The 17525-nt window shown below is 42.2% G+C and overlaps 7 protein-coding genes across 7 annotated transcripts; 3 read left to right on the top strand and 4 right to left on the bottom strand.

Moving 5' to 3' along the window:
- On the bottom strand, nucleotides 1-789 carry MELLADRAFT_26215 (uncharacterized protein; the record flags this gene model as incomplete). The annotated part of the gene is made up of 1 exon (XM_007410314.1): nucleotides 1-789. A coding segment is annotated over one exon (789 nt), but the record flags the coding sequence as incomplete, so codon positions are not given.
- A 6072-nt stretch (nucleotides 790-6861) lies between these two features.
- Nucleotides 6862-8001, bottom strand: MELLADRAFT_87274 (uncharacterized protein; the record flags this gene model as incomplete). The annotated part of the gene is made up of 7 exons (XM_007410313.1): nucleotides 6862-7098; nucleotides 7171-7275; nucleotides 7367-7509; nucleotides 7554-7596; nucleotides 7639-7651; nucleotides 7763-7874; nucleotides 7959-8001. 7 exons carry the CDS (start codon nucleotides 7999-8001, stop codon nucleotides 6862-6864), a joined length of 696 nt encoding a protein of 231 aa, XP_007410375.1.
- Nucleotides 8002-8420: 419 nt separating this feature from the next.
- On the bottom strand, nucleotides 8421-9691 carry MELLADRAFT_71940 (uncharacterized protein; the record flags this gene model as incomplete). Its single annotated transcript, XM_007410312.1, has 5 exons — nucleotides 8421-8904; nucleotides 8987-9133; nucleotides 9235-9302; nucleotides 9373-9394; nucleotides 9546-9691. The coding sequence occupies 5 exons, from the start codon at nucleotides 9571-9573 to the stop codon at nucleotides 8537-8539; spliced, it is 633 nt and encodes a 210-aa protein (XP_007410374.1).
- A 615-nt stretch (nucleotides 9692-10306) lies between these two features.
- On the top strand, nucleotides 10307-12308 carry MELLADRAFT_116556 (uncharacterized protein; the record flags this gene model as incomplete). The annotated part of the gene is made up of 7 exons (XM_007410532.1): nucleotides 10307-10575; nucleotides 10703-11003; nucleotides 11087-11168; nucleotides 11233-11308; nucleotides 11378-11456; nucleotides 11522-11820; nucleotides 11884-12308. 7 exons carry the CDS (start codon nucleotides 10375-10377, stop codon nucleotides 12094-12096), a joined length of 1251 nt encoding a protein of 416 aa, XP_007410594.1.
- Nucleotides 12309-13332: 1024 nt separating this feature from the next.
- Nucleotides 13333-13830, bottom strand: MELLADRAFT_28030 (uncharacterized protein; the record flags this gene model as incomplete). Its single annotated transcript, XM_007410311.1, has 1 exon — nucleotides 13333-13830. A coding segment is annotated over one exon (498 nt), but the record flags the coding sequence as incomplete, so codon positions are not given.
- Nucleotides 13831-14819: 989 nt separating this feature from the next.
- Nucleotides 14820-15401, top strand: MELLADRAFT_63433 (uncharacterized protein; the record flags this gene model as incomplete). The annotated part of the gene is made up of 1 exon (XM_007410533.1): nucleotides 14820-15401. One exon carries the CDS (start codon nucleotides 14820-14822, stop codon nucleotides 15399-15401), a length of 582 nt encoding a protein of 193 aa, XP_007410595.1.
- Nucleotides 15402-16393: 992 nt separating this feature from the next.
- On the top strand, nucleotides 16394-17104 carry MELLADRAFT_63432 (uncharacterized protein; the record flags this gene model as incomplete). Its single annotated transcript, XM_007410534.1, has 1 exon — nucleotides 16394-17104. The coding sequence occupies one exon, from the start codon at nucleotides 16394-16396 to the stop codon at nucleotides 17102-17104; it is 711 nt and encodes a 236-aa protein (XP_007410596.1).
- Between the last annotated feature and the right edge of the window lie 421 nt (nucleotides 17105-17525).

Genomic DNA, 17525 nt, shown 5'->3' with positions numbered 1-17525 from the left:
GCCGGTGTACGAGGTTGTAGGGTTTGCACCTATATAGTGAGCCGAGATCGGTACCATTTTGCTCTCGGCGAGACAAGCTAACAGCCAGGTGGGCTGAACAATTGGAATTGAGAGTTGTAGCGCACGTTGGTATTCGAGAGATGGAAATGAGTTTGTATTGTTCATGTTGGCTTGTTGGGGGTGGAAGGGCATGGTGCAAACAAAATGTGTGGTATCAATCTGAATCTTGTCCGTCCAACGGCCCCCTAAGTCTTCTAATGCATCCTTGGACTCTTCTAAGAGCTCGTCAGGTAAGACGACACCGAAGCAGACATTGATACCAGTGGTATCATTCAAGGAATGAGTTCGAACTTTGATTTGCTTGGAATTGTATGTGCCACCGGTAGTCCTCATCACCAGATGAAACGCGTATTCCGTATCGAGATCAAGCCCAGAGAGTTTAGTGGAAAAATTATTCATTGGATTTGGAATCGGTCCTAGTCTTTGACCGTTTTTCCAAATCGAGAGTGACAACAATTTCGACTGAGCTAGTTCTAGCCTGTCCCACTCTAAAGCAACAGATGTTTGAGTTGTAGATCGAAGTTTGAGCACAGGTGCTTGTGGTGTTTGAGTGCCAAATTGCTTGAGGATTTGACTTTGGAGATCCCAGAATGCAGCTGCTTGGGTCTTTTCAGCATGCTGATTTCTCGAACAAGTGATACTGACGATCGAACCGGGTTCGCAACCGGGTGGTAGTAGTAAAGATGGAAATTCGATCAGATGAGCATGTGATCCGATCAAGACGGCAATCTATGGGTGAAATAGATGATCAAAATGATAGGCGTCATCAGCTTGATTGTCGGCGATCTGTCGAAAATAATACGAGACGTGAAAGGAATTGAATATCATTCGTACGAACCCCAGCGTCGATTTTACCACAAGCTATTTAAATCAAGAAGACAATTAGCTGATAAGATCACACAGTTTGAAGATAGAGAGATAGACTCAACTGAATGTATAGCTTGTCTCACCATCCAATTCTGCAGGATGAGCCAGATCGTATCCATTAGTACCCATATTGAAAAGAATAGTTTGGTTGTGTGGTGGTGGTGGTGGAATGCTGATGAGTGAGATGCTTGACGTCGACGATCAAGACAACGGGAGTCGGTTCAAACTCACCCCGGGTCAGCTCAAATCACCTGCGGCCGGGTCTTGGGTTTTGTACAACGACCCGGCCGAGCCCGGCCATTGCCCTTCAAGGTTAGTCACATGCTCGGAGGCTTGTATCTTGACTCTTGACTCCTTCATGCTTTTGACTAGTCCTCCTACTCATCAACATGTATTCCCGCTTGTGTCTCCCGGTGGGTCAATTTCATCTATCTCAGCTATCTCAGTCAGGTCACCTGAAAAAATACTTTTCAAACATGACTTATATCAAGGGAAGTATCAAGAGAGATGTTTGGGGCATATAAGAAACAATATGAAGATGGTGGGCCATCAGAATGACCAAACTCAAGTCTTTATGCTTCATTACATTCACAGCGTGAAGGTCACCTAAGGCATGGCCATCTCATGAATGACACAGATCTTGTTGGATTTGATGTGACAGGTTATGTTCCTGAACTTGAAGCTCCATCACTGCTTGATATTGTTTCTCAAGAGGTAGGGATTTCTAAGCACAAAAGAACAAAGTATTCACAAGATTTTTCAGGATAACACAAATTTGCATTGGCTTATAATCACCCCCAACATCAAGTCCTTCTTGTTCAGGGCTTTATACCAAGGGCAAAAAAAGATCAATCTTCAATTCTAGCTCCCACGCTTCTTGCCTGACATTTTCAACCTCCAATGAACAGCAGAAATTCAAAGACAGAAAGTATGATGGAACCACCTGAAGATAGACCAGATGTATATGATGCAACACCAACTTCAAATTCTCAACTGCCTTCAAGTTCAGCCACAGTACATAACCCTACTTTTATCAGGGATCAGCCAGAGAAGTCAAAATCAGGATAGACTTTATATGCTTTCTGGACCACAGAAAGATTCATACAATGTAGGAATCTTTAATGGCAATTGCATACCATGTACCCTCCAAGGTGAAAATTATGGATGTGCATGAGTACCAAAAGGCTTTTCTGGGAGAGATCAATTGTTTTAGCAGGAACCTGTGACTTTAGATCATCTCATCAGGGTAAACAAATATTAGCCCGGTACACCTGCTCCACTTTTTGGCTGGAAGCTGTCAAGAGCTGTCAATAGATACACAAAGTTACCCCCAAAGATGCACCCGGGTATAACAGGTTTTTGTGTCAACCGGGTTTGGTTTGTACATGGCTATTGTTCTGTAAGATACACAGTGTTGGTTATTCAAAGCTTCAGAACACCATAACATCAGAACACCTCCCCAAAAGAAAACTTCTGGCATTCTGGGAAAACCCTTCTGCAAATTTTTAGAACCATATTTGTATACCCTAATTCCAGAAATCACTATGCACCAGCTTCATCAAGAAGCAAGACTTGTGGGTCAGATTAATATCCATATTCACAGAAAAATGTACACTTCTTTTGAGATCTATCAAAGGAATATTTTAATAATATTCCAAAATGGTCCAGCAGCTACACAAACCCAGATCCAATCAGTGAGTCGACAGTACAAGACTAATATTATTTTCCCATTTCTGGGTGCAATACATGCAATTTTCAACTCAAGAATTCCTTCATTCCTTCAATAGCGGTACTACTTGATGAAGGGTGAGAATTTCTCAACAAAAATTTAAGTAAAGAGCTCTCAGACGCAGATGTACTTGATGTACTGTGTGATCATACCAATTGCTACTCAACATTTCAATTCCACTGGCTCAGTCAAGGAGGTCTGCTTGAATGCTTCCTGAAACCCCAAAAGAATAGGACCATTGAAGTGAGCATGATAAAAGAGCTCCTCATATGGTGGTCTAAAAACAAAATTTACACTTCAGCCTAATACAGAATCAACATAAACAATATTGGTTATTGCATCAATGTACAAGCACAGGAAAATATTCAATAGAGACCCAGCAAAAACATAAATGTTCTGGAAATCTATCAATCCAAGTACAGATACATATACTGTCCACATTCTCAGGAGGAGGGAAATCTGGAATCCACATTTCTCCTTCTTTTTGTATTCCTCAAAACTAGTGAGACCAATATTATGGAAAACAACTACTCTTTTTGAAATAAAGTCAGGCGGTTTTTCCAAGATCTTCACTCTGGAATTTCAACTGATCTTGCCTGTAAGCCATCCACTGATCCAAATTCTCAGCAAGATGATCTAGGAAAAGTCTTGAAACTCAAAATCTCAATCTCAGTAGGAAAAATCACACCTGTGATCATGGCAATATTGCGGATCATGCATGAAGAACAGACATTCAGTGACCCGTGTGAACAATTTTCAAAAGTGGTTGGCAATTTTTGGAGTGTTGCTTTCCAATGCCAAAAGATCTGTTTAAAGATCAAGAAGGATTAAGACTCTTTCCAAGACAGTATAATTTTAAACCAAACCAAAAGATTGCCCAATGCTGAATATACACCATTATACTTTTCTATCAAGTGAAAACACTGTAGGATATGAATGAGACCAGCCTGGACACTGGTAGAGTTATGGTGTCAATCATTGGCTGGGAAGCAGGACAGCCCTTTTGATTTCAAGAAACATGTGCCCACCAATATCAATATCAATGAGAGATTTCATCAAAACCAGCTTATGCAGTTGCAAAAACACCTGCCAAGCTCATCAAACCAATGGTACAACAAAAATGAAATGTAGAGAAAGAGAGGACCGTCACTGAAATCTGTTGATAGAAAAGATGATCTTATAATTACTTTCAGATTTGAGAAAATGGTAGAGTTGACTCCAGTTTATAAAGCATTGAAGCCATTCCAAAAACACACAGTCACATACTCACACAAAGTTGTGCGCTTCTTTGTGGAATTTGGTACAGAAGAAATTGCAAATCAGGGAGATTTTTTTAAAAGCAATGATGCATATTTCAAACTACTTGCAACAGAAATTCTGCAACTTTTGAATTCTGTCACAGTCAAAGCAATTGTTCTGAAAAACTTGAAATCTTGTTCCAGAATACCATTCATCAATGGTGTTTTGGCAAATAAGGCTATTGACTTATCCAGGATCCAAGTTATGCCAGCATTCATGGCCACATTAATGCTGACTCACCAAGAGCAGCCTTCTCCTTGTTCATTGGATCCTCTTCTCTGGAGTGGTCTCTGATTCTCTTTCTGAATGCTTGACATTGTTTCTTAGATCTTTTACAAAGTATGAGGAATTGATTTGTTGATTGTGCCACCCTGCATTTTTTGCATTTTTCAGCTTCTTCAACTCCTATTAAATGGAGAAACTTTTGGAGTGGAAAATTTCTACATTTTAGTTGAAATATTATGGCTACCTGTCTCTTCTAAAACTTGTTTAATGTGTCAGCTATGTATTTTCCTTTTCTTTTGAATTTTTTTATTGAAAAAGCTCCCCTTTTAAATTGTTCCTCAGTGTGTCATAGTAGTTGTCCCAGACTTACTGGTAGTGAGACTATCTTGGCACCCTTCTTTGCCATTTCTCTTGCCACTTCCTTTGCCACTTGATCTGATTTTTTGTTCAGTTCAAAATTTGGTTGCACAGGCATATTTGATAGCCAACTATTGTGATGACACGTGATATTGGGGGCCCACATAGAGCTTGCAGATCCAGAGAGCACCTCTCAAAATCTGAGGGCTTTTGACAGGACCCAGGAAATCCTCTGTAGAAGTTGGTGCTAAAAATTCCAACTTTGAGAGATGTGAGTTGTGATGCTGGTCAGATTCCAATGTCCTATAACACCTATCTCATCAGTCTTACCCACGGCCCAGCCCCAAGGCCACACAGCCACAGGGATGGCATACAGATGGGGCTGGCATACAAACAGCCCTGTTTGCCAGCTCTCAGAAGCATGGTTAGCATGGAAATGAAGAGGAGCTCATTTTGAGTATGTAGAAAAATATGAAAAACAATTTTTGGTGTGCATAAACAAGAATAAAACCCAAATTTTCATGTACATAGACAGGGATAAAGACAATCATATAAAATGAAAGGGGAAATGAAAAATCTACAATAAAACACTGATAGTCTTGTGACTGAGGAAAATTTGGGAAAAACTCTGGTGCCACTGTTTTGAGTTTCTGGTGATATTTATCTCAAAAGGGGATGGTGTTTTCCTCTCTTTTGCACTCTGCTTCCACATGATCTCACCCTATACCCAGACCAACGATTTACATCAAAAAAGGTTTTGGCCACAAATCTGCCTGGTTCCAACAATTTTTGACACTCAGCTTAACTAAGCCTTCTCTGTGCAGCTGTGTCTGCGCCCTTGCAGAGGGGCTCATGACTAATTGTTGTGGGGTGAGCAATACAAGGATTAAGTGTCCTTAAGTAGTTTTTTTTGGTTTTCTGCTTCCCTCATGGACAAACATCACTTCACCCCACAGGGAAAGTTTTCTATGTGTGTAGCTCTTGTTATCGAGAGGGAAACACCACTCCATAATGCTGTTGTTGAGGCGAGTTTTCAAGCCTTCTGTCCCACTTGTAAAGGGGCGTACAGCGTTGTATCCAGATTCCACACCGTACCCAATTTTTGAATTCAAAAAATTGACAATACAGGCGGGTTGTAAGAATCTTCACACCACTTTTTTGGCCATGTTATTCAGAGTGCCTATCATGTCAGGCTACAGGATCATGTAGAAAGTGGTTTTGAACCACTTTGCCTGCGGAGTAAAGTGATGTTGGTCGGTCAGGGAAGTGAAAAGATGTCCTCTGCGAGGGCGCAGACGCGGCCTTCCGACCTGTATCGACACCAACCTGAAGAGGAGCTTTCCTGGGTCCTGTCTCGACGTCTCACCCCCGGTTGTGCGAGGTCCGCTGTAGCGAATTTTCGTGTGTCGACCCCCTAACATCCACGATTTCCCTCACTGTGCATACAAGCTTTTCAATATTCACTCCTCTTTAAATGTGGACTATCCCAGGTCCCTCTTATCCCAGGTCCCTCTCTTAAAGTATGGAATCACTATAAATTTGTTTGGAGGTTTACTATTGTAAGAAGTTTGAAGTTACATCCAAGCGCTAGCCAAGATGATCCCTTACGCAGACTCTGAGCTACATACCTAGAATGAATACTCGGTGTTTATGAGAACTACATTGCGATACACACCCGCAAGTTTCACATTGTAAATCAATAGAAGTGTGAATACTTGATTCTTGATCGCTATCTGGATTGAGCCTTTCTCAATAAATAAGACAAGCCTACTGTTGGACACTCTTTGCTTGTGTAATTGTCCAAACCTGCGCAATTCGGTGCAGATGAATCTCAATCGTCCCCTTCTTCGTTCACCGCAGGTAGATACGCCGCCCTGTGTTACGGCGGTTCAATTTTTCATTGTGTTGGATTCATTCGCCTGTCAGCGACTTGCAGACTCATGAAAACAAGAACGTAGAAGGAAGAAGCGGACTAACAATGTACCGACCATTGAATTATCATCACTATGTCCGATATAAATGAACATTATCAAAGAATGCGCATCACAGATACCTGTGTCAACCCACCACCCAAGACTCCCGTGAACATCACTCTACCAGGCAAAGCACGAAAGGAAAACAAATAGAGATGGCAAATTACGTACAGGCAAGTGAAAGGTTAGCGATTGCATGAGCTTGCAGGAACTTCAAGAGACCACGTGATTTGACTGTCGTTTGAAAGAAGTGACTCGAAGGGTAATTTGTTGGTTGGGTTACATTGCCGGCTGAAGGAGAAACACAAAAGTTCAGATGGTGAAGAAAGGAGAAGATATATGGGAAATCACTTATGCACATTGATTGAATTGGGTATTCGGATTTGGAGATGATAAAGCTCTTTGTTCGGGTCGATCTGGACCAAGAATTAAACCATGCCATTCGGTTTCTACATCTACATGTTCACTCTTGATCCCTAACTTTAAACAGCCATCTCGGTTCGCAGAAACTTGAATACAAGGAGCGAGACTCTTCAATCTTTCTGCAACTTTACAAACATCTGCCAGTTTCGGTAACGTGATTTGTATCTAATGGATCACTACATTAGGTCTTGCGAAATGCTTTCGCTTTGCACACTTCACTAGAAGGTCAATACTCACATCTGGGACTGGCGTTTGAGGCTCTCTTAAAATTTCAGTATCGTTTGGTTTCACAACGCGGACGGCGATATGTTGTTCAAGTTCGTATTCAGTCCTATTCAAGCTCTTGTTCCAGTCGTGGAGTTCGTAAAAAAGAAAGCCAAGTCAAAAAACTAAGATGAACACTGATGGTCACAGGAAGGATTGAATTACTAACAATTGCGCTAGTGACAAAACTCAAGACGGGCGTCTTACCATTCTTGCCAAGTCGAATGACGATCTCTGATCGTGATCCCGATGAAGCTTTCAAGACGCTGTTGAGGGCTTGAGTGGTGAGTTCGAGTAAGATTTGATTTTCAGCTTGGGATTGGACGAGATAATGATGTTCGAAGAGAGTCTTCTACTATTGCGAATCCCCTTCCCAAACTGGTTCAACTCGATTTCCTCCTTTCACCCTCTACCGAGAAATCGCAAAGGTTTCCAACTCACCGCATGTACTGTCCTATGTACAAAGAAGACAGTTGGTTAGATCTTCAGACTTGATTGGATATTAAATTGAACAGATAACCAAGAAGAACATGTCGATCACACACCAAGGATGAGTTGGACCTACCCAAAGAACCTAACTCCGTCATCTAAATCACCTGTCGATATAACTTTCAGTTCCGTAGGTGTGAATTTGAAGACAGCTCTTTTGGAAAGTTTGGCAACTGATTCAACGAATTCTGTAGATGGTTTACAGGATGATTAACATTGGTGTTTTTTTCACCTAGAAAAAGTCCAAAGAAGCCCTGGGCAAATGACTGAACTAGTGAAGGCTGATAAGTTGGAAACTTGAGCTCGGAACCGCATCGCTTTTTCAATGAAGAATAGGTGTTGAGTCGTTCGTGGGATTGAGAAGTCAAAAGTTGAGTGAGGTGAGTGTATGCGTTGTGGGACGCGTCAACGTAAACGTATTTTCAATCTTGGCGAGGTAACTTTGATGAACTGCTGTTCTGGATGAGGCAGTTTTACAAACCATACTCACGAAAATGCGTTTCAATGCAGACTCAGCTTAAAGATGTATTGATACATAGATATTTGCAAGACACTCGGCCACCCAAGCTGAATTCCCTTTTACTTACACAGTTGCAATTATGACACTTTAGGATAATGTAACCTGGGCCCTACACACGAGAAGGAACATAGAGGAACATCCAATGATATGTTTATTTGTACAGCCCCAAATACACTTGGTAGTTCAAAAGTTTTTTTTGGAGGGCTCAGATCAAGATATTCATATAACATATCAAAATGTTGATCAAGTTTTTTGGTTCCAAGTGCTTCATTTCTGTACAAGGGGAGCAAATTTGAAGGGTGCGCTCGTCTTTGTGTTTCCAAGCATACCTCACATTAATCCCAACTGTCGAGCACGTTCCGGATTCATACCACCAATCAAACCAGGAGGCGGTCCAGGCGGTCCGGGTTGATTTGGTTGATGACCAGTCCCATTGGGCATATTATTGCCAAAGGCGTGATGAGGAGGTGGAGGAGCTGATGAATGATGTCCAAGACCGGGAGGAGGTCCGGGTGGACCAGAGGGAGGCGGAATACCATTAGAATTCAGGATCGGGGGTCCAGCGAAACGCATAGGGGGTTGACCACCATTCATCGCATTAGAGTTACCCCCGTTCATCAGGGCTAACATCGCAGGAGGGAATGGTGGTAGGTTTGAAAGTGGTCCACTCCCTGGTGGTCCTGGAAAAGGTCCTCGCACTATTTGAAACAAGAGGAAAAGTATGGTGAGACTAAAGAAGCAAGTTGAAGATCAAAGGTATATAATTCTGGGGTTACGCACTCATTCCTGGTGGACCTGGCATATTTCCATTCATTGGACCTCCTCCACCCCCACCGCCACCATTTGGCCTCGCGGGATTCGAGCCACCGCTCTCATACATCCGTGTAATTTCATCGATGATGTTTTGGGCCTTGTCATGACCGAGAGCTGAATTTTATAGGTGTGGTCGCATGACAAAACAGAGTTATCATCAGTCATCATATTTACATTCCTAGTGAGAGTCACAAATTCTGAAGAGGGCAACCGACATGAGTAATAATCCCGAACGTTGGTTAAATGATTCCGACCACTGTTATGAGCCTTTCGAACTGAAGGACTAAAATCCATGTGTAATTAGTTTCGGTTTCAAATTAGACTCTTCATAATCTGAGACCAATAGGACAAACCTTTCGCTGACGAGGAAGACGTCTTTCAGACCGAGAGTCGAAGAAAGCCACAAACGCGAAAGGTGAACAATAACGGATCAGATCAGTCGGGGGTAAAAACTACTGATATGGAAAGAGCGAGACTTGATGGGTATGAAACTGATATCTTCATGTCTGAATTTGAGAAGACGTACCACAGTAGTCACAGTAATATTTCCCCATTTTCTATCCGATCTAAAAGACTAGACTTGGGTACGTTCAGGCCAATATGTTTTCAAGTGCTCGGGATTGAAGTTTGGTGAGTTGCGAATATGATAAAGCAATCGTAAGGGTTTGTGAGTCGATTGTAGCTGTTCGAGTTCTGCGTTGTTCTGGTCTGTGGTGACCGCTTGGCTTCAATTTCCTCCAAGCGAAATTTGTGTACTATCGGATAGTACTGGGGCCGTGATCCGGGATAGCCATCCGATTTCCGTTCCTCCGACCACCGTCAACCGTCCACGTCGCGAGTCTGACTCCGAGGTTTGGCTAAATTTGAGACTCGAGAGACCTCCTCTCACTCTGACTCCTTTGACCACCTGGTGCTGTCATCAGCACTCCTTCTCTAGCATCCAAAAATTATAACGAAGTGGAATTGATGATGATGGCGACCTGTATTATGCAGTATTGGTCGGTTTGCGTTCGGAAATGGCCAGTGAGCCGTCGCTCGGATGATGCGCCTCCAAAGCCATCTTTGCGAATGATTCCCACGCTCGTGTCATGAACCAAGCTGATCCTTGCATAAATGAGACTCGTGCCCTCTTTGTTGGCGCGCGGTGTAACCAGGCCAGTCTCACTCACAATGTTTGCCTCAAAGACCGCGGCTATGCTGAACTTCATCATCATCACAGTTTTTATCGGCTTATATATTTCAACCGAGCAATTGCACTTTAAGTTTCAACCCCGCCATTCGATTTCACCTAATCTACCTACAATCAAAGAACTCAAACCCAGGATTCGATCAGTTTAAGAAACCTCACAAAATCAATGTCAGCCTCAAATCAAGAACAATTTTTCAACGATGAGGAGACAACAGCTCTCAGGAATTTTTGGAAGCAACTTTTCAGCTTGTTGGGGTTGAATCCCGCTAGCGAAAAGTCTTTGCCCACCAGCAACGATGGCGCTCAGTCGATTATCTCACTCCACGGACGCGAGAAGTTTGCAGAAGCGTTGTGGAATTTCACTACGGTGCGTGTTTTTGTTGCAAAGGATACCACCGTCCCGCACTGGCTGTCACATTTGTAGAATTTCAAAGAGATCTATGATCATTGATGTAACCTGACCAAGGCCAATTGAAAATCTGCAAAATCATCAGGTAGACGATCCTGATTATACATGTATCAAGTTCATTCGCGCTAGAAAACTCAATATAGATGAAGCTATCACGATGCTAATTGAATGCTTGAAATGGAGGATCGAATTTAATGTAGAATCTGTAATCTTCAAGGGAGACATAGGATTTATGTCCGAGAAAGGTGAAGATGGAGATGCATTCACTAAACAAATTAGTTGTGGAAAGACATTTGTACAAGGGTTTTCTAAGATGGGTGGACCTGTTGCATACGTATTTGCAAAACATTACAAAGCGGGTGAACAAAGTCCTAAAGCCATGGAAGGTAAAACCTTTGGTCTCTTCATCCTCTCCTGCAGCCTGATTGTGCATCCACTTTACTAACACATCGATACCTTTTCATCCCAGACTTCGTCGTTTATGCCATGGAAAGTATTCGAATGTTTACTATTAATCCAAAGTCCAAAATCACTGTGGTCATCGATCTTGCGTGCGTTCCAATTCCCCTTTTCGTCCAGATTCTGTCAACTGATGGATTAAAAAACCTCGTTCAGCGGATTCGGGTTGGTTAACATGGATTGGAAGGCTACGATGTTTCTGAACAAATGTCTGGAAGCTTATTACCCTGAAGTCAATTTTTTAGTTTCTCTATCCTCCAAACAAGATGTCGATGGCTGATATGGTGTCTCTCTTATGTAGTCCTTACAAACGCTGATCATCTTTAACGCTCCTTGGGTCTTTCATGGAATTTGGAAAGTCATTTCATCTACCTTGGACCGTACGTACGCCCCAAATATATTCCATTGGAAAAGTATATTGAATTTACTTCTTGGATGAATTTAGCTGTGGTCCGCTCGAAGATCACGATGACTAAATCTGTCGAAGACATCCGAACCCATATCGACAAAAGCTATTTACTTGAAGACCTTGGTGGTGATTCAACTTGGAAATGGTGTTACAAGGTTCCAACAGCACGTCCCGAACTTGAGGATAGCAGGAAACAAGAACTTTTATCGCAGAAAAAAAATCTAATCGATCATTATGTCAAAGTGACTAATTCATGGATTGATGATGATTCTGTTACCAATACACAACTGAGGGATTTCGTTGCATCAATGCTTCGCGTCAATCATCTGTCTCTTGTAAGTTTTATTGATCATCAATCTTTCAAAAAAATGTTCTTGAGATTCATTCTTCTTTGATAGGATCCTTTCATGCGCGGTAAAACGGCGTATCATCAAGAGGGCAATATTCGTGATAACGGTCAAATGGGTTTTCGAACTAGCCATACTTCATCACAGTGGGAATTCTCAAAGTATTATACAAGCAGAGATGAACTTTTAGATAAGATCAAGCGATCTCAAGACAATTTCAAAATTCAAAAGGTTGACTATCCAATTGTTGAATTTGAGCTTTGATTTATTGAATTCATCCTTTGCGTGATTATCATTCTAGGTTGTACTTTACTAGATCATATACCCATCGTGTCTTCTCTTTCATAATATCTTGATACATCGCGATTTCCTTGCTTCATCTTAATTTATTTCATTTCGCCAGGCACTCGTGAGAAACTCGGATATGTATTAATTAAATTCGCCAATGATCTCCTGAGGCGCACTCCTTTGAACCCAAATGCTGCATCTCCAACTCGCGAAACTCCGCTCAATGGCATACTCTTTTTGAATTATACCTGGTGTGTATTATGAGCTCAAAATGAAATAGAGTGCCATGTATATAAGGGCACCTGACATTTTTTGAGGCTGTATCAGTTGTTCTTGAGGTGATCCGCAAGTGCTGATAGCTATCCATAAGTGTGTGGGTAGCTTAGCAATTTACTACAACTTGAGTGATCAAGATTCATCACCTTGATGCCTTTGTGTGATTAGATTGCACACGATCAATTCAGAAAATCCATAATTAAACCTGATCTTTGTAGGCACTCCTGGGATACATAATCTCACCATGAAGATCGCTTGACATTGAGAAAGTGTGATTATCTACATGCTACATTCACAATGTTTTCTAAACATGATAGAAGAATCCTAACTTGCATTCAAAAGAAAAAGAAAGTTGAAGAACGATTTTATAAAAATGATCGAAGATGATCATCATGCTCAGGAATTTTCTAATGGGAGGAGTTTGAGGAATCGTGTTTTGAATTTGAGAAATGAATATAAGCGTCAATCCAAGACAAAGACTCAGAATAATCAGGAGAGTTCAATCGGTCTGTAAAGGTGAGATTGTAACTCCTGAAAAATCTAAAGGAAACCAAGGGATTTTTTTTATAAAATCAATGCTGCTTGAATTGGAGGAATTGATAGAAGGGATGGTAGAATTGGTCCTGGCTCGGAGGGATTCTTCATTTCTTCCCAAGGGATACCTTTCATCCAAGGGTGAACTTGGATCGTTTCAAATGAAGGCTTAGGCCAGTCAGGTTCGAAACCGACGAGCCAATTGATGAAATGCCGACAGAGATAGTCATCGATACAATCGGGAAATGAAAGACGGAATTTATCTGACTGAGTTTCAAAGCCTTGTGGGTACAGAGCAAGAAATTTTCCTGTGATCATCTCATAAAGCAAACACCCTAGAGCGCACCAATCTTCATCAAAGCTCAAAGACATAGCAAGTGTAAAAGGTCTTTCCACCTGAATCTTAGCGGAACCGAAATCGGTGAGTTTGACATGACCATTCGAATCCAATAAAACATTTTCCAGATGAAGATCTGAATGAGATACTCCGCGAGCGTGAAGGTGTCCAAGGGCAATAGATAGTTCTGCGATATAATACCGAGCTTGAATGAGTGGTAAAGGAATAGGCAGAGAACCAAGAGTACCTCCCCTCATGAGCTCAAGGATAATGTAATAATGTCCTTCTTGATAAACAGTTGTTATATGATCAATGATGAAGCGACATCCACTACCGATTTGGATTGCTGACACTTCTTTGGCGATGAGTGGTGGTAGAGGTGCGTGTAGACGAGAGTGTGAATGCTCGTGAATCATTTTGATGGCACAATGAGTTCGGTGTGTCAGTGAATAAGCTAACCAGACAGATGCATAGGCTCCAGAGCCGATTTTATTGTAAAAAATGTAACCATCAAGGTTAGGTTGGGCGTTTTTGATTGCTTTGTTAGTCTTGGTGACGGATGTGATTAGACTCATTATAAGGCCTAACTTTGCGAGTTTCTGAGTAGAGTTCGAGTTGTTTTAGATCAATCTTTGGATCCTTATAAGGGCTTCAGCAAAAGCGTGCGCGTTTGATATATATGGTATTTGCCCGTGGTATGAAAGGGGGCTGAATGGTATACTCAGCATGATTTTATGGCCAAATCATCTATATAAAAGTCCTGGACTCAAAATGCTCGTCCGACTGTTGCTTTTGTTGAGAGTGTTCAGGTCATTTCTTTCATATTGTGGACCTTTGAAATTGTACGAAGGGGAGTGCAACTTTTGGAACAAGCTTTTAGATGAAGTATTGCCTTTGAGTGCTCTACCATTTGCTCCGAGCGGGTGTACTTCAATTATAAAAGCTGAAGAAGGTCATGGTAGGATCGAGAAAATCGGCAAATTAGGGTATGGCGATTAGCTCTTGGGGTATCAGTTTGCTAGTTTTCAGATGACGAGAAAAGTGAAATCTACCATGCGGACGACACTCTACCATGACTAAGCTTCTCCGTGAGGAATATCAAAAGCGGCCTAAGATGGAGCGTTTAACTTTGAATGCAAGTCAAAATTATGAGATTGTGACTGTTGGATGCTAGACGGTTCGCCAAGTAATCCAGACAAGGCTGCCCAATATGATTGCCACTTCACACCAAAGGCACGACGTGGGGAGGACTTCCATAGTACCTAGAGCGTAAGGTGAGACTAGGTGAACATGTAATAAATTACATATGCGACGAAGTCGCGGGAAATGTGATACAGGAGAAGGGAAGGAAAATTTTCCCTTCAACCTTATCACTCCTAATCCCCACCTAGTCTCCCGAAAGACAAGCTTCCGTAGTTTTAGTTAAGCATTTCTTTGAAGCTTAACTTTCTTTTTCTTTTTCGATACGTCCAATCTCAAAACAAACATAAATCTCTCTACATTCGTCGACACACTTATCTATTAAATCAGAAATCAAGAAATTACATCAAATATGGACAGTGAAGACTTTCAGAAGAAGATCGACGATCAAATTAGGAATAAAATAGAAGGAGGAAGTAAAGAGACTGAAGGAAGCAAGAGGGGAGGAGAAGAAGAAGAAGGAAATACGGGAGAGAACCAAGGTGAAAATCAAGGAGTAGATAATGAAGAAGGAAAAGGAGAAGAGAACGAGAATGAAGGTGGAGAAGAATCAGAGAACGCAGGTGAGGAAGATCAAGAGGCTGGTCAAGAAATCGGCAAATCGAGGACTACCAAGCAAGTCAAAACAAGAGCGGCACCGACGAGGCAATCCAAACGCAAGATCGGACAACCACCAGACTCAGGACCCCAACTAGTAGGACCAGTTCGGATTAAGAAACCGAAGGGGAAGGCACCCATGGATCAATTCCATAATTCCCCGATGAACCCCCCACCCAACCCATCGACATCGTCTGCCCCCCCGAATATTCCCCCTCGTACCGCTCCCCCTCATCCATCTAATCCCCACTCACATTCCCAATCACAAATCGCCCGCCCCAAACCAAACCCACCCCCGCAAAATCAAACCAACGATCAACGACAACAAGAGTTCTAGAGTGGTTCGGAAGCTGGAAGTGTAGATGAAATGGGAGGAAACCAAGAGGATGGTACTAGGATGGTGGGAGGTATCTACCTAGACAGAGAAGTGAATGGTAAGCTAAAGATTCTTATAACATATTAAAAATTAATTCTTCCAAAACAATGGGAATGCCTCTTCGGAGATGAAATTACTCTTTAAAGAGAACGGAGTAGATCCAATGGAATAGATCCAAAGGATCATATCCACATGGAATAGATCCAAACGGAAAATATCCAAAAAAAAAAAAAAAAAAAAAAAAAAAAAAAAGGGGAAAAATCAAAGAGATAAAGACGAAAAGATAACTGACGTGAAAAATTGATTGGGAACCAGACTCCGCAGGAGATCAACCAAACAACGCGCGACATGTCTTAGCAAACCCAGCGGTCACGGAAGACCCGATGATCGTGATGTTGGATGCTCAAATCGATGCGGCCTTTACTGCCCATAACAGGAGCTTATACGATCGATTGTGTGAGGATAAAAGAAACTGGGTCGAGTTTAAGTCGAAAGGCAAGTCAGACGAGAAGAATGTGTCAGGGGAGAAAAGTGGGAAGGAAATCAGCACCAGGAAGAAGATCAAAGTAGTACGAGGAAAAGAACTACTAAATAATCTGATTGGATTGTCACCTTACTGGGCTTCTGCAATGAGAGACCTCTCACGATACGTTCCCCTCTCTATATTCGACCCTAACTGGCTCCGTCAAGATCTCAACCTCACGTCCAACAAGTCATCAAGGACGAAAACTAAAGATGCCGATTCGATCGCTTATAATGGATCCCCGGTACCGAGTGAATGGCGAACCACGGTGGCCCAATGGCATCGGCAGAAGGATTTGTTTATGGAATATCTGAAGTTCTATAAACACGATGAGGTGGTACCGTGTATGGAAGAACATTTCGCGAATGTTCTAGAAATCCAGAATGAGAACGATGGTGGTTGGATTACTGCTTTCCGGTATGATATCGAGATGAGACAGACTTATCTTACGTTTCGAGTTGGTGAAGAAGAAGACATGGCGGATATTGGAGTCAGGAACAAGGCAATCGAGAAGCGTGCGGAAAGAAACACAATCAAGAGAGGCGACGACCTCTACTTAGACAACCCATACGCTCATGGACAAGTCAAACAATTCATCGATCCGATTGATGGAGAGAGTTGGGAAGGGAGAGCAACGGCATGGGATGATCCGAGTAGGGGAGAATCAAGAGAAGAGAAGAGTGAAGTCAGCAAGGGCACCCAATCTGTCCGATCAGCCTTGTGGGCTCAAACCCGGAGTGAGCCACATACCTCGCAACAAACGACCCCGGCAATCTTCAATCGCCAAACCCACGCTCCGCATGCATCGACCAGTACGTTCGCAGCGACGAGTAATTTCACCTCGTCCTTTCAACCCCCGTCCCAGCCAGCAAACCACAACAAACCGGCTATCAATCCGAATTACAAAGGTAACCCGGCGAATTACATTCACAATTATCGACCGAATTTTAAAGGAGGTCGAGGAAGCGGTGGAGATAATGGAGCAGGAAATGGCCAAAGTGGGTCTGGTTTCGGTCAAAACGGATCAGGAAACGGCCAAGGGAACTGGGGAAGGAATAGACAAGGAGAGGAGAATTCAAATAGAGAAGGAAATGGAAATGGAAAAGGGAATGCTGGAAGAGGTTATGCTCACAAGAAGTAAGTACCAAGCTTGGTACTACCAAATGAATCTCTCTCTGTTTTCTCAAAGTTGCTGGTAGTAGGTCTGAGTAATGAAATCCAAAAAGGTTCCTATCGTGTCCCTGTCATTAGACAACAGAATAGAAACAATAAGATGATGTTAACATATGCGTAACACAAACGAAACAAATCTGACCAATAATTCCAAAAAAAAAAAAAAAAAAGAGAAAGAGAGAGATGAGAAAAGTGAGAATCGAAACTGACTGAGATACCCTGTTTTCCATCCCCTTGACCTATCGTAGCCAAGAAGTGAATTTCCGAATCCCCCATTTCACAGTCACTAGAGATAGCCGCTTTCCTTCCAAAGTGAAATGTGAGCTGAACGTCCCAGAATGGGAGGAATTGATGACTGAGTTCGACTTGATGAGAGAATGGGGTGACGT

This window comes from Melampsora larici-populina (assembly GCF_000204055.1).
Source record: "Melampsora larici-populina 98AG31 unplaced genomic scaffold MELLAscaffold_20, whole genome shotgun sequence".
NCBI lineage: Eukaryota > Fungi > Basidiomycota > Pucciniomycetes > Pucciniales > Melampsoraceae > Melampsora > Melampsora laricis-populina.
This window is presented reverse-complemented; position numbering and strand designations above follow the sequence as displayed.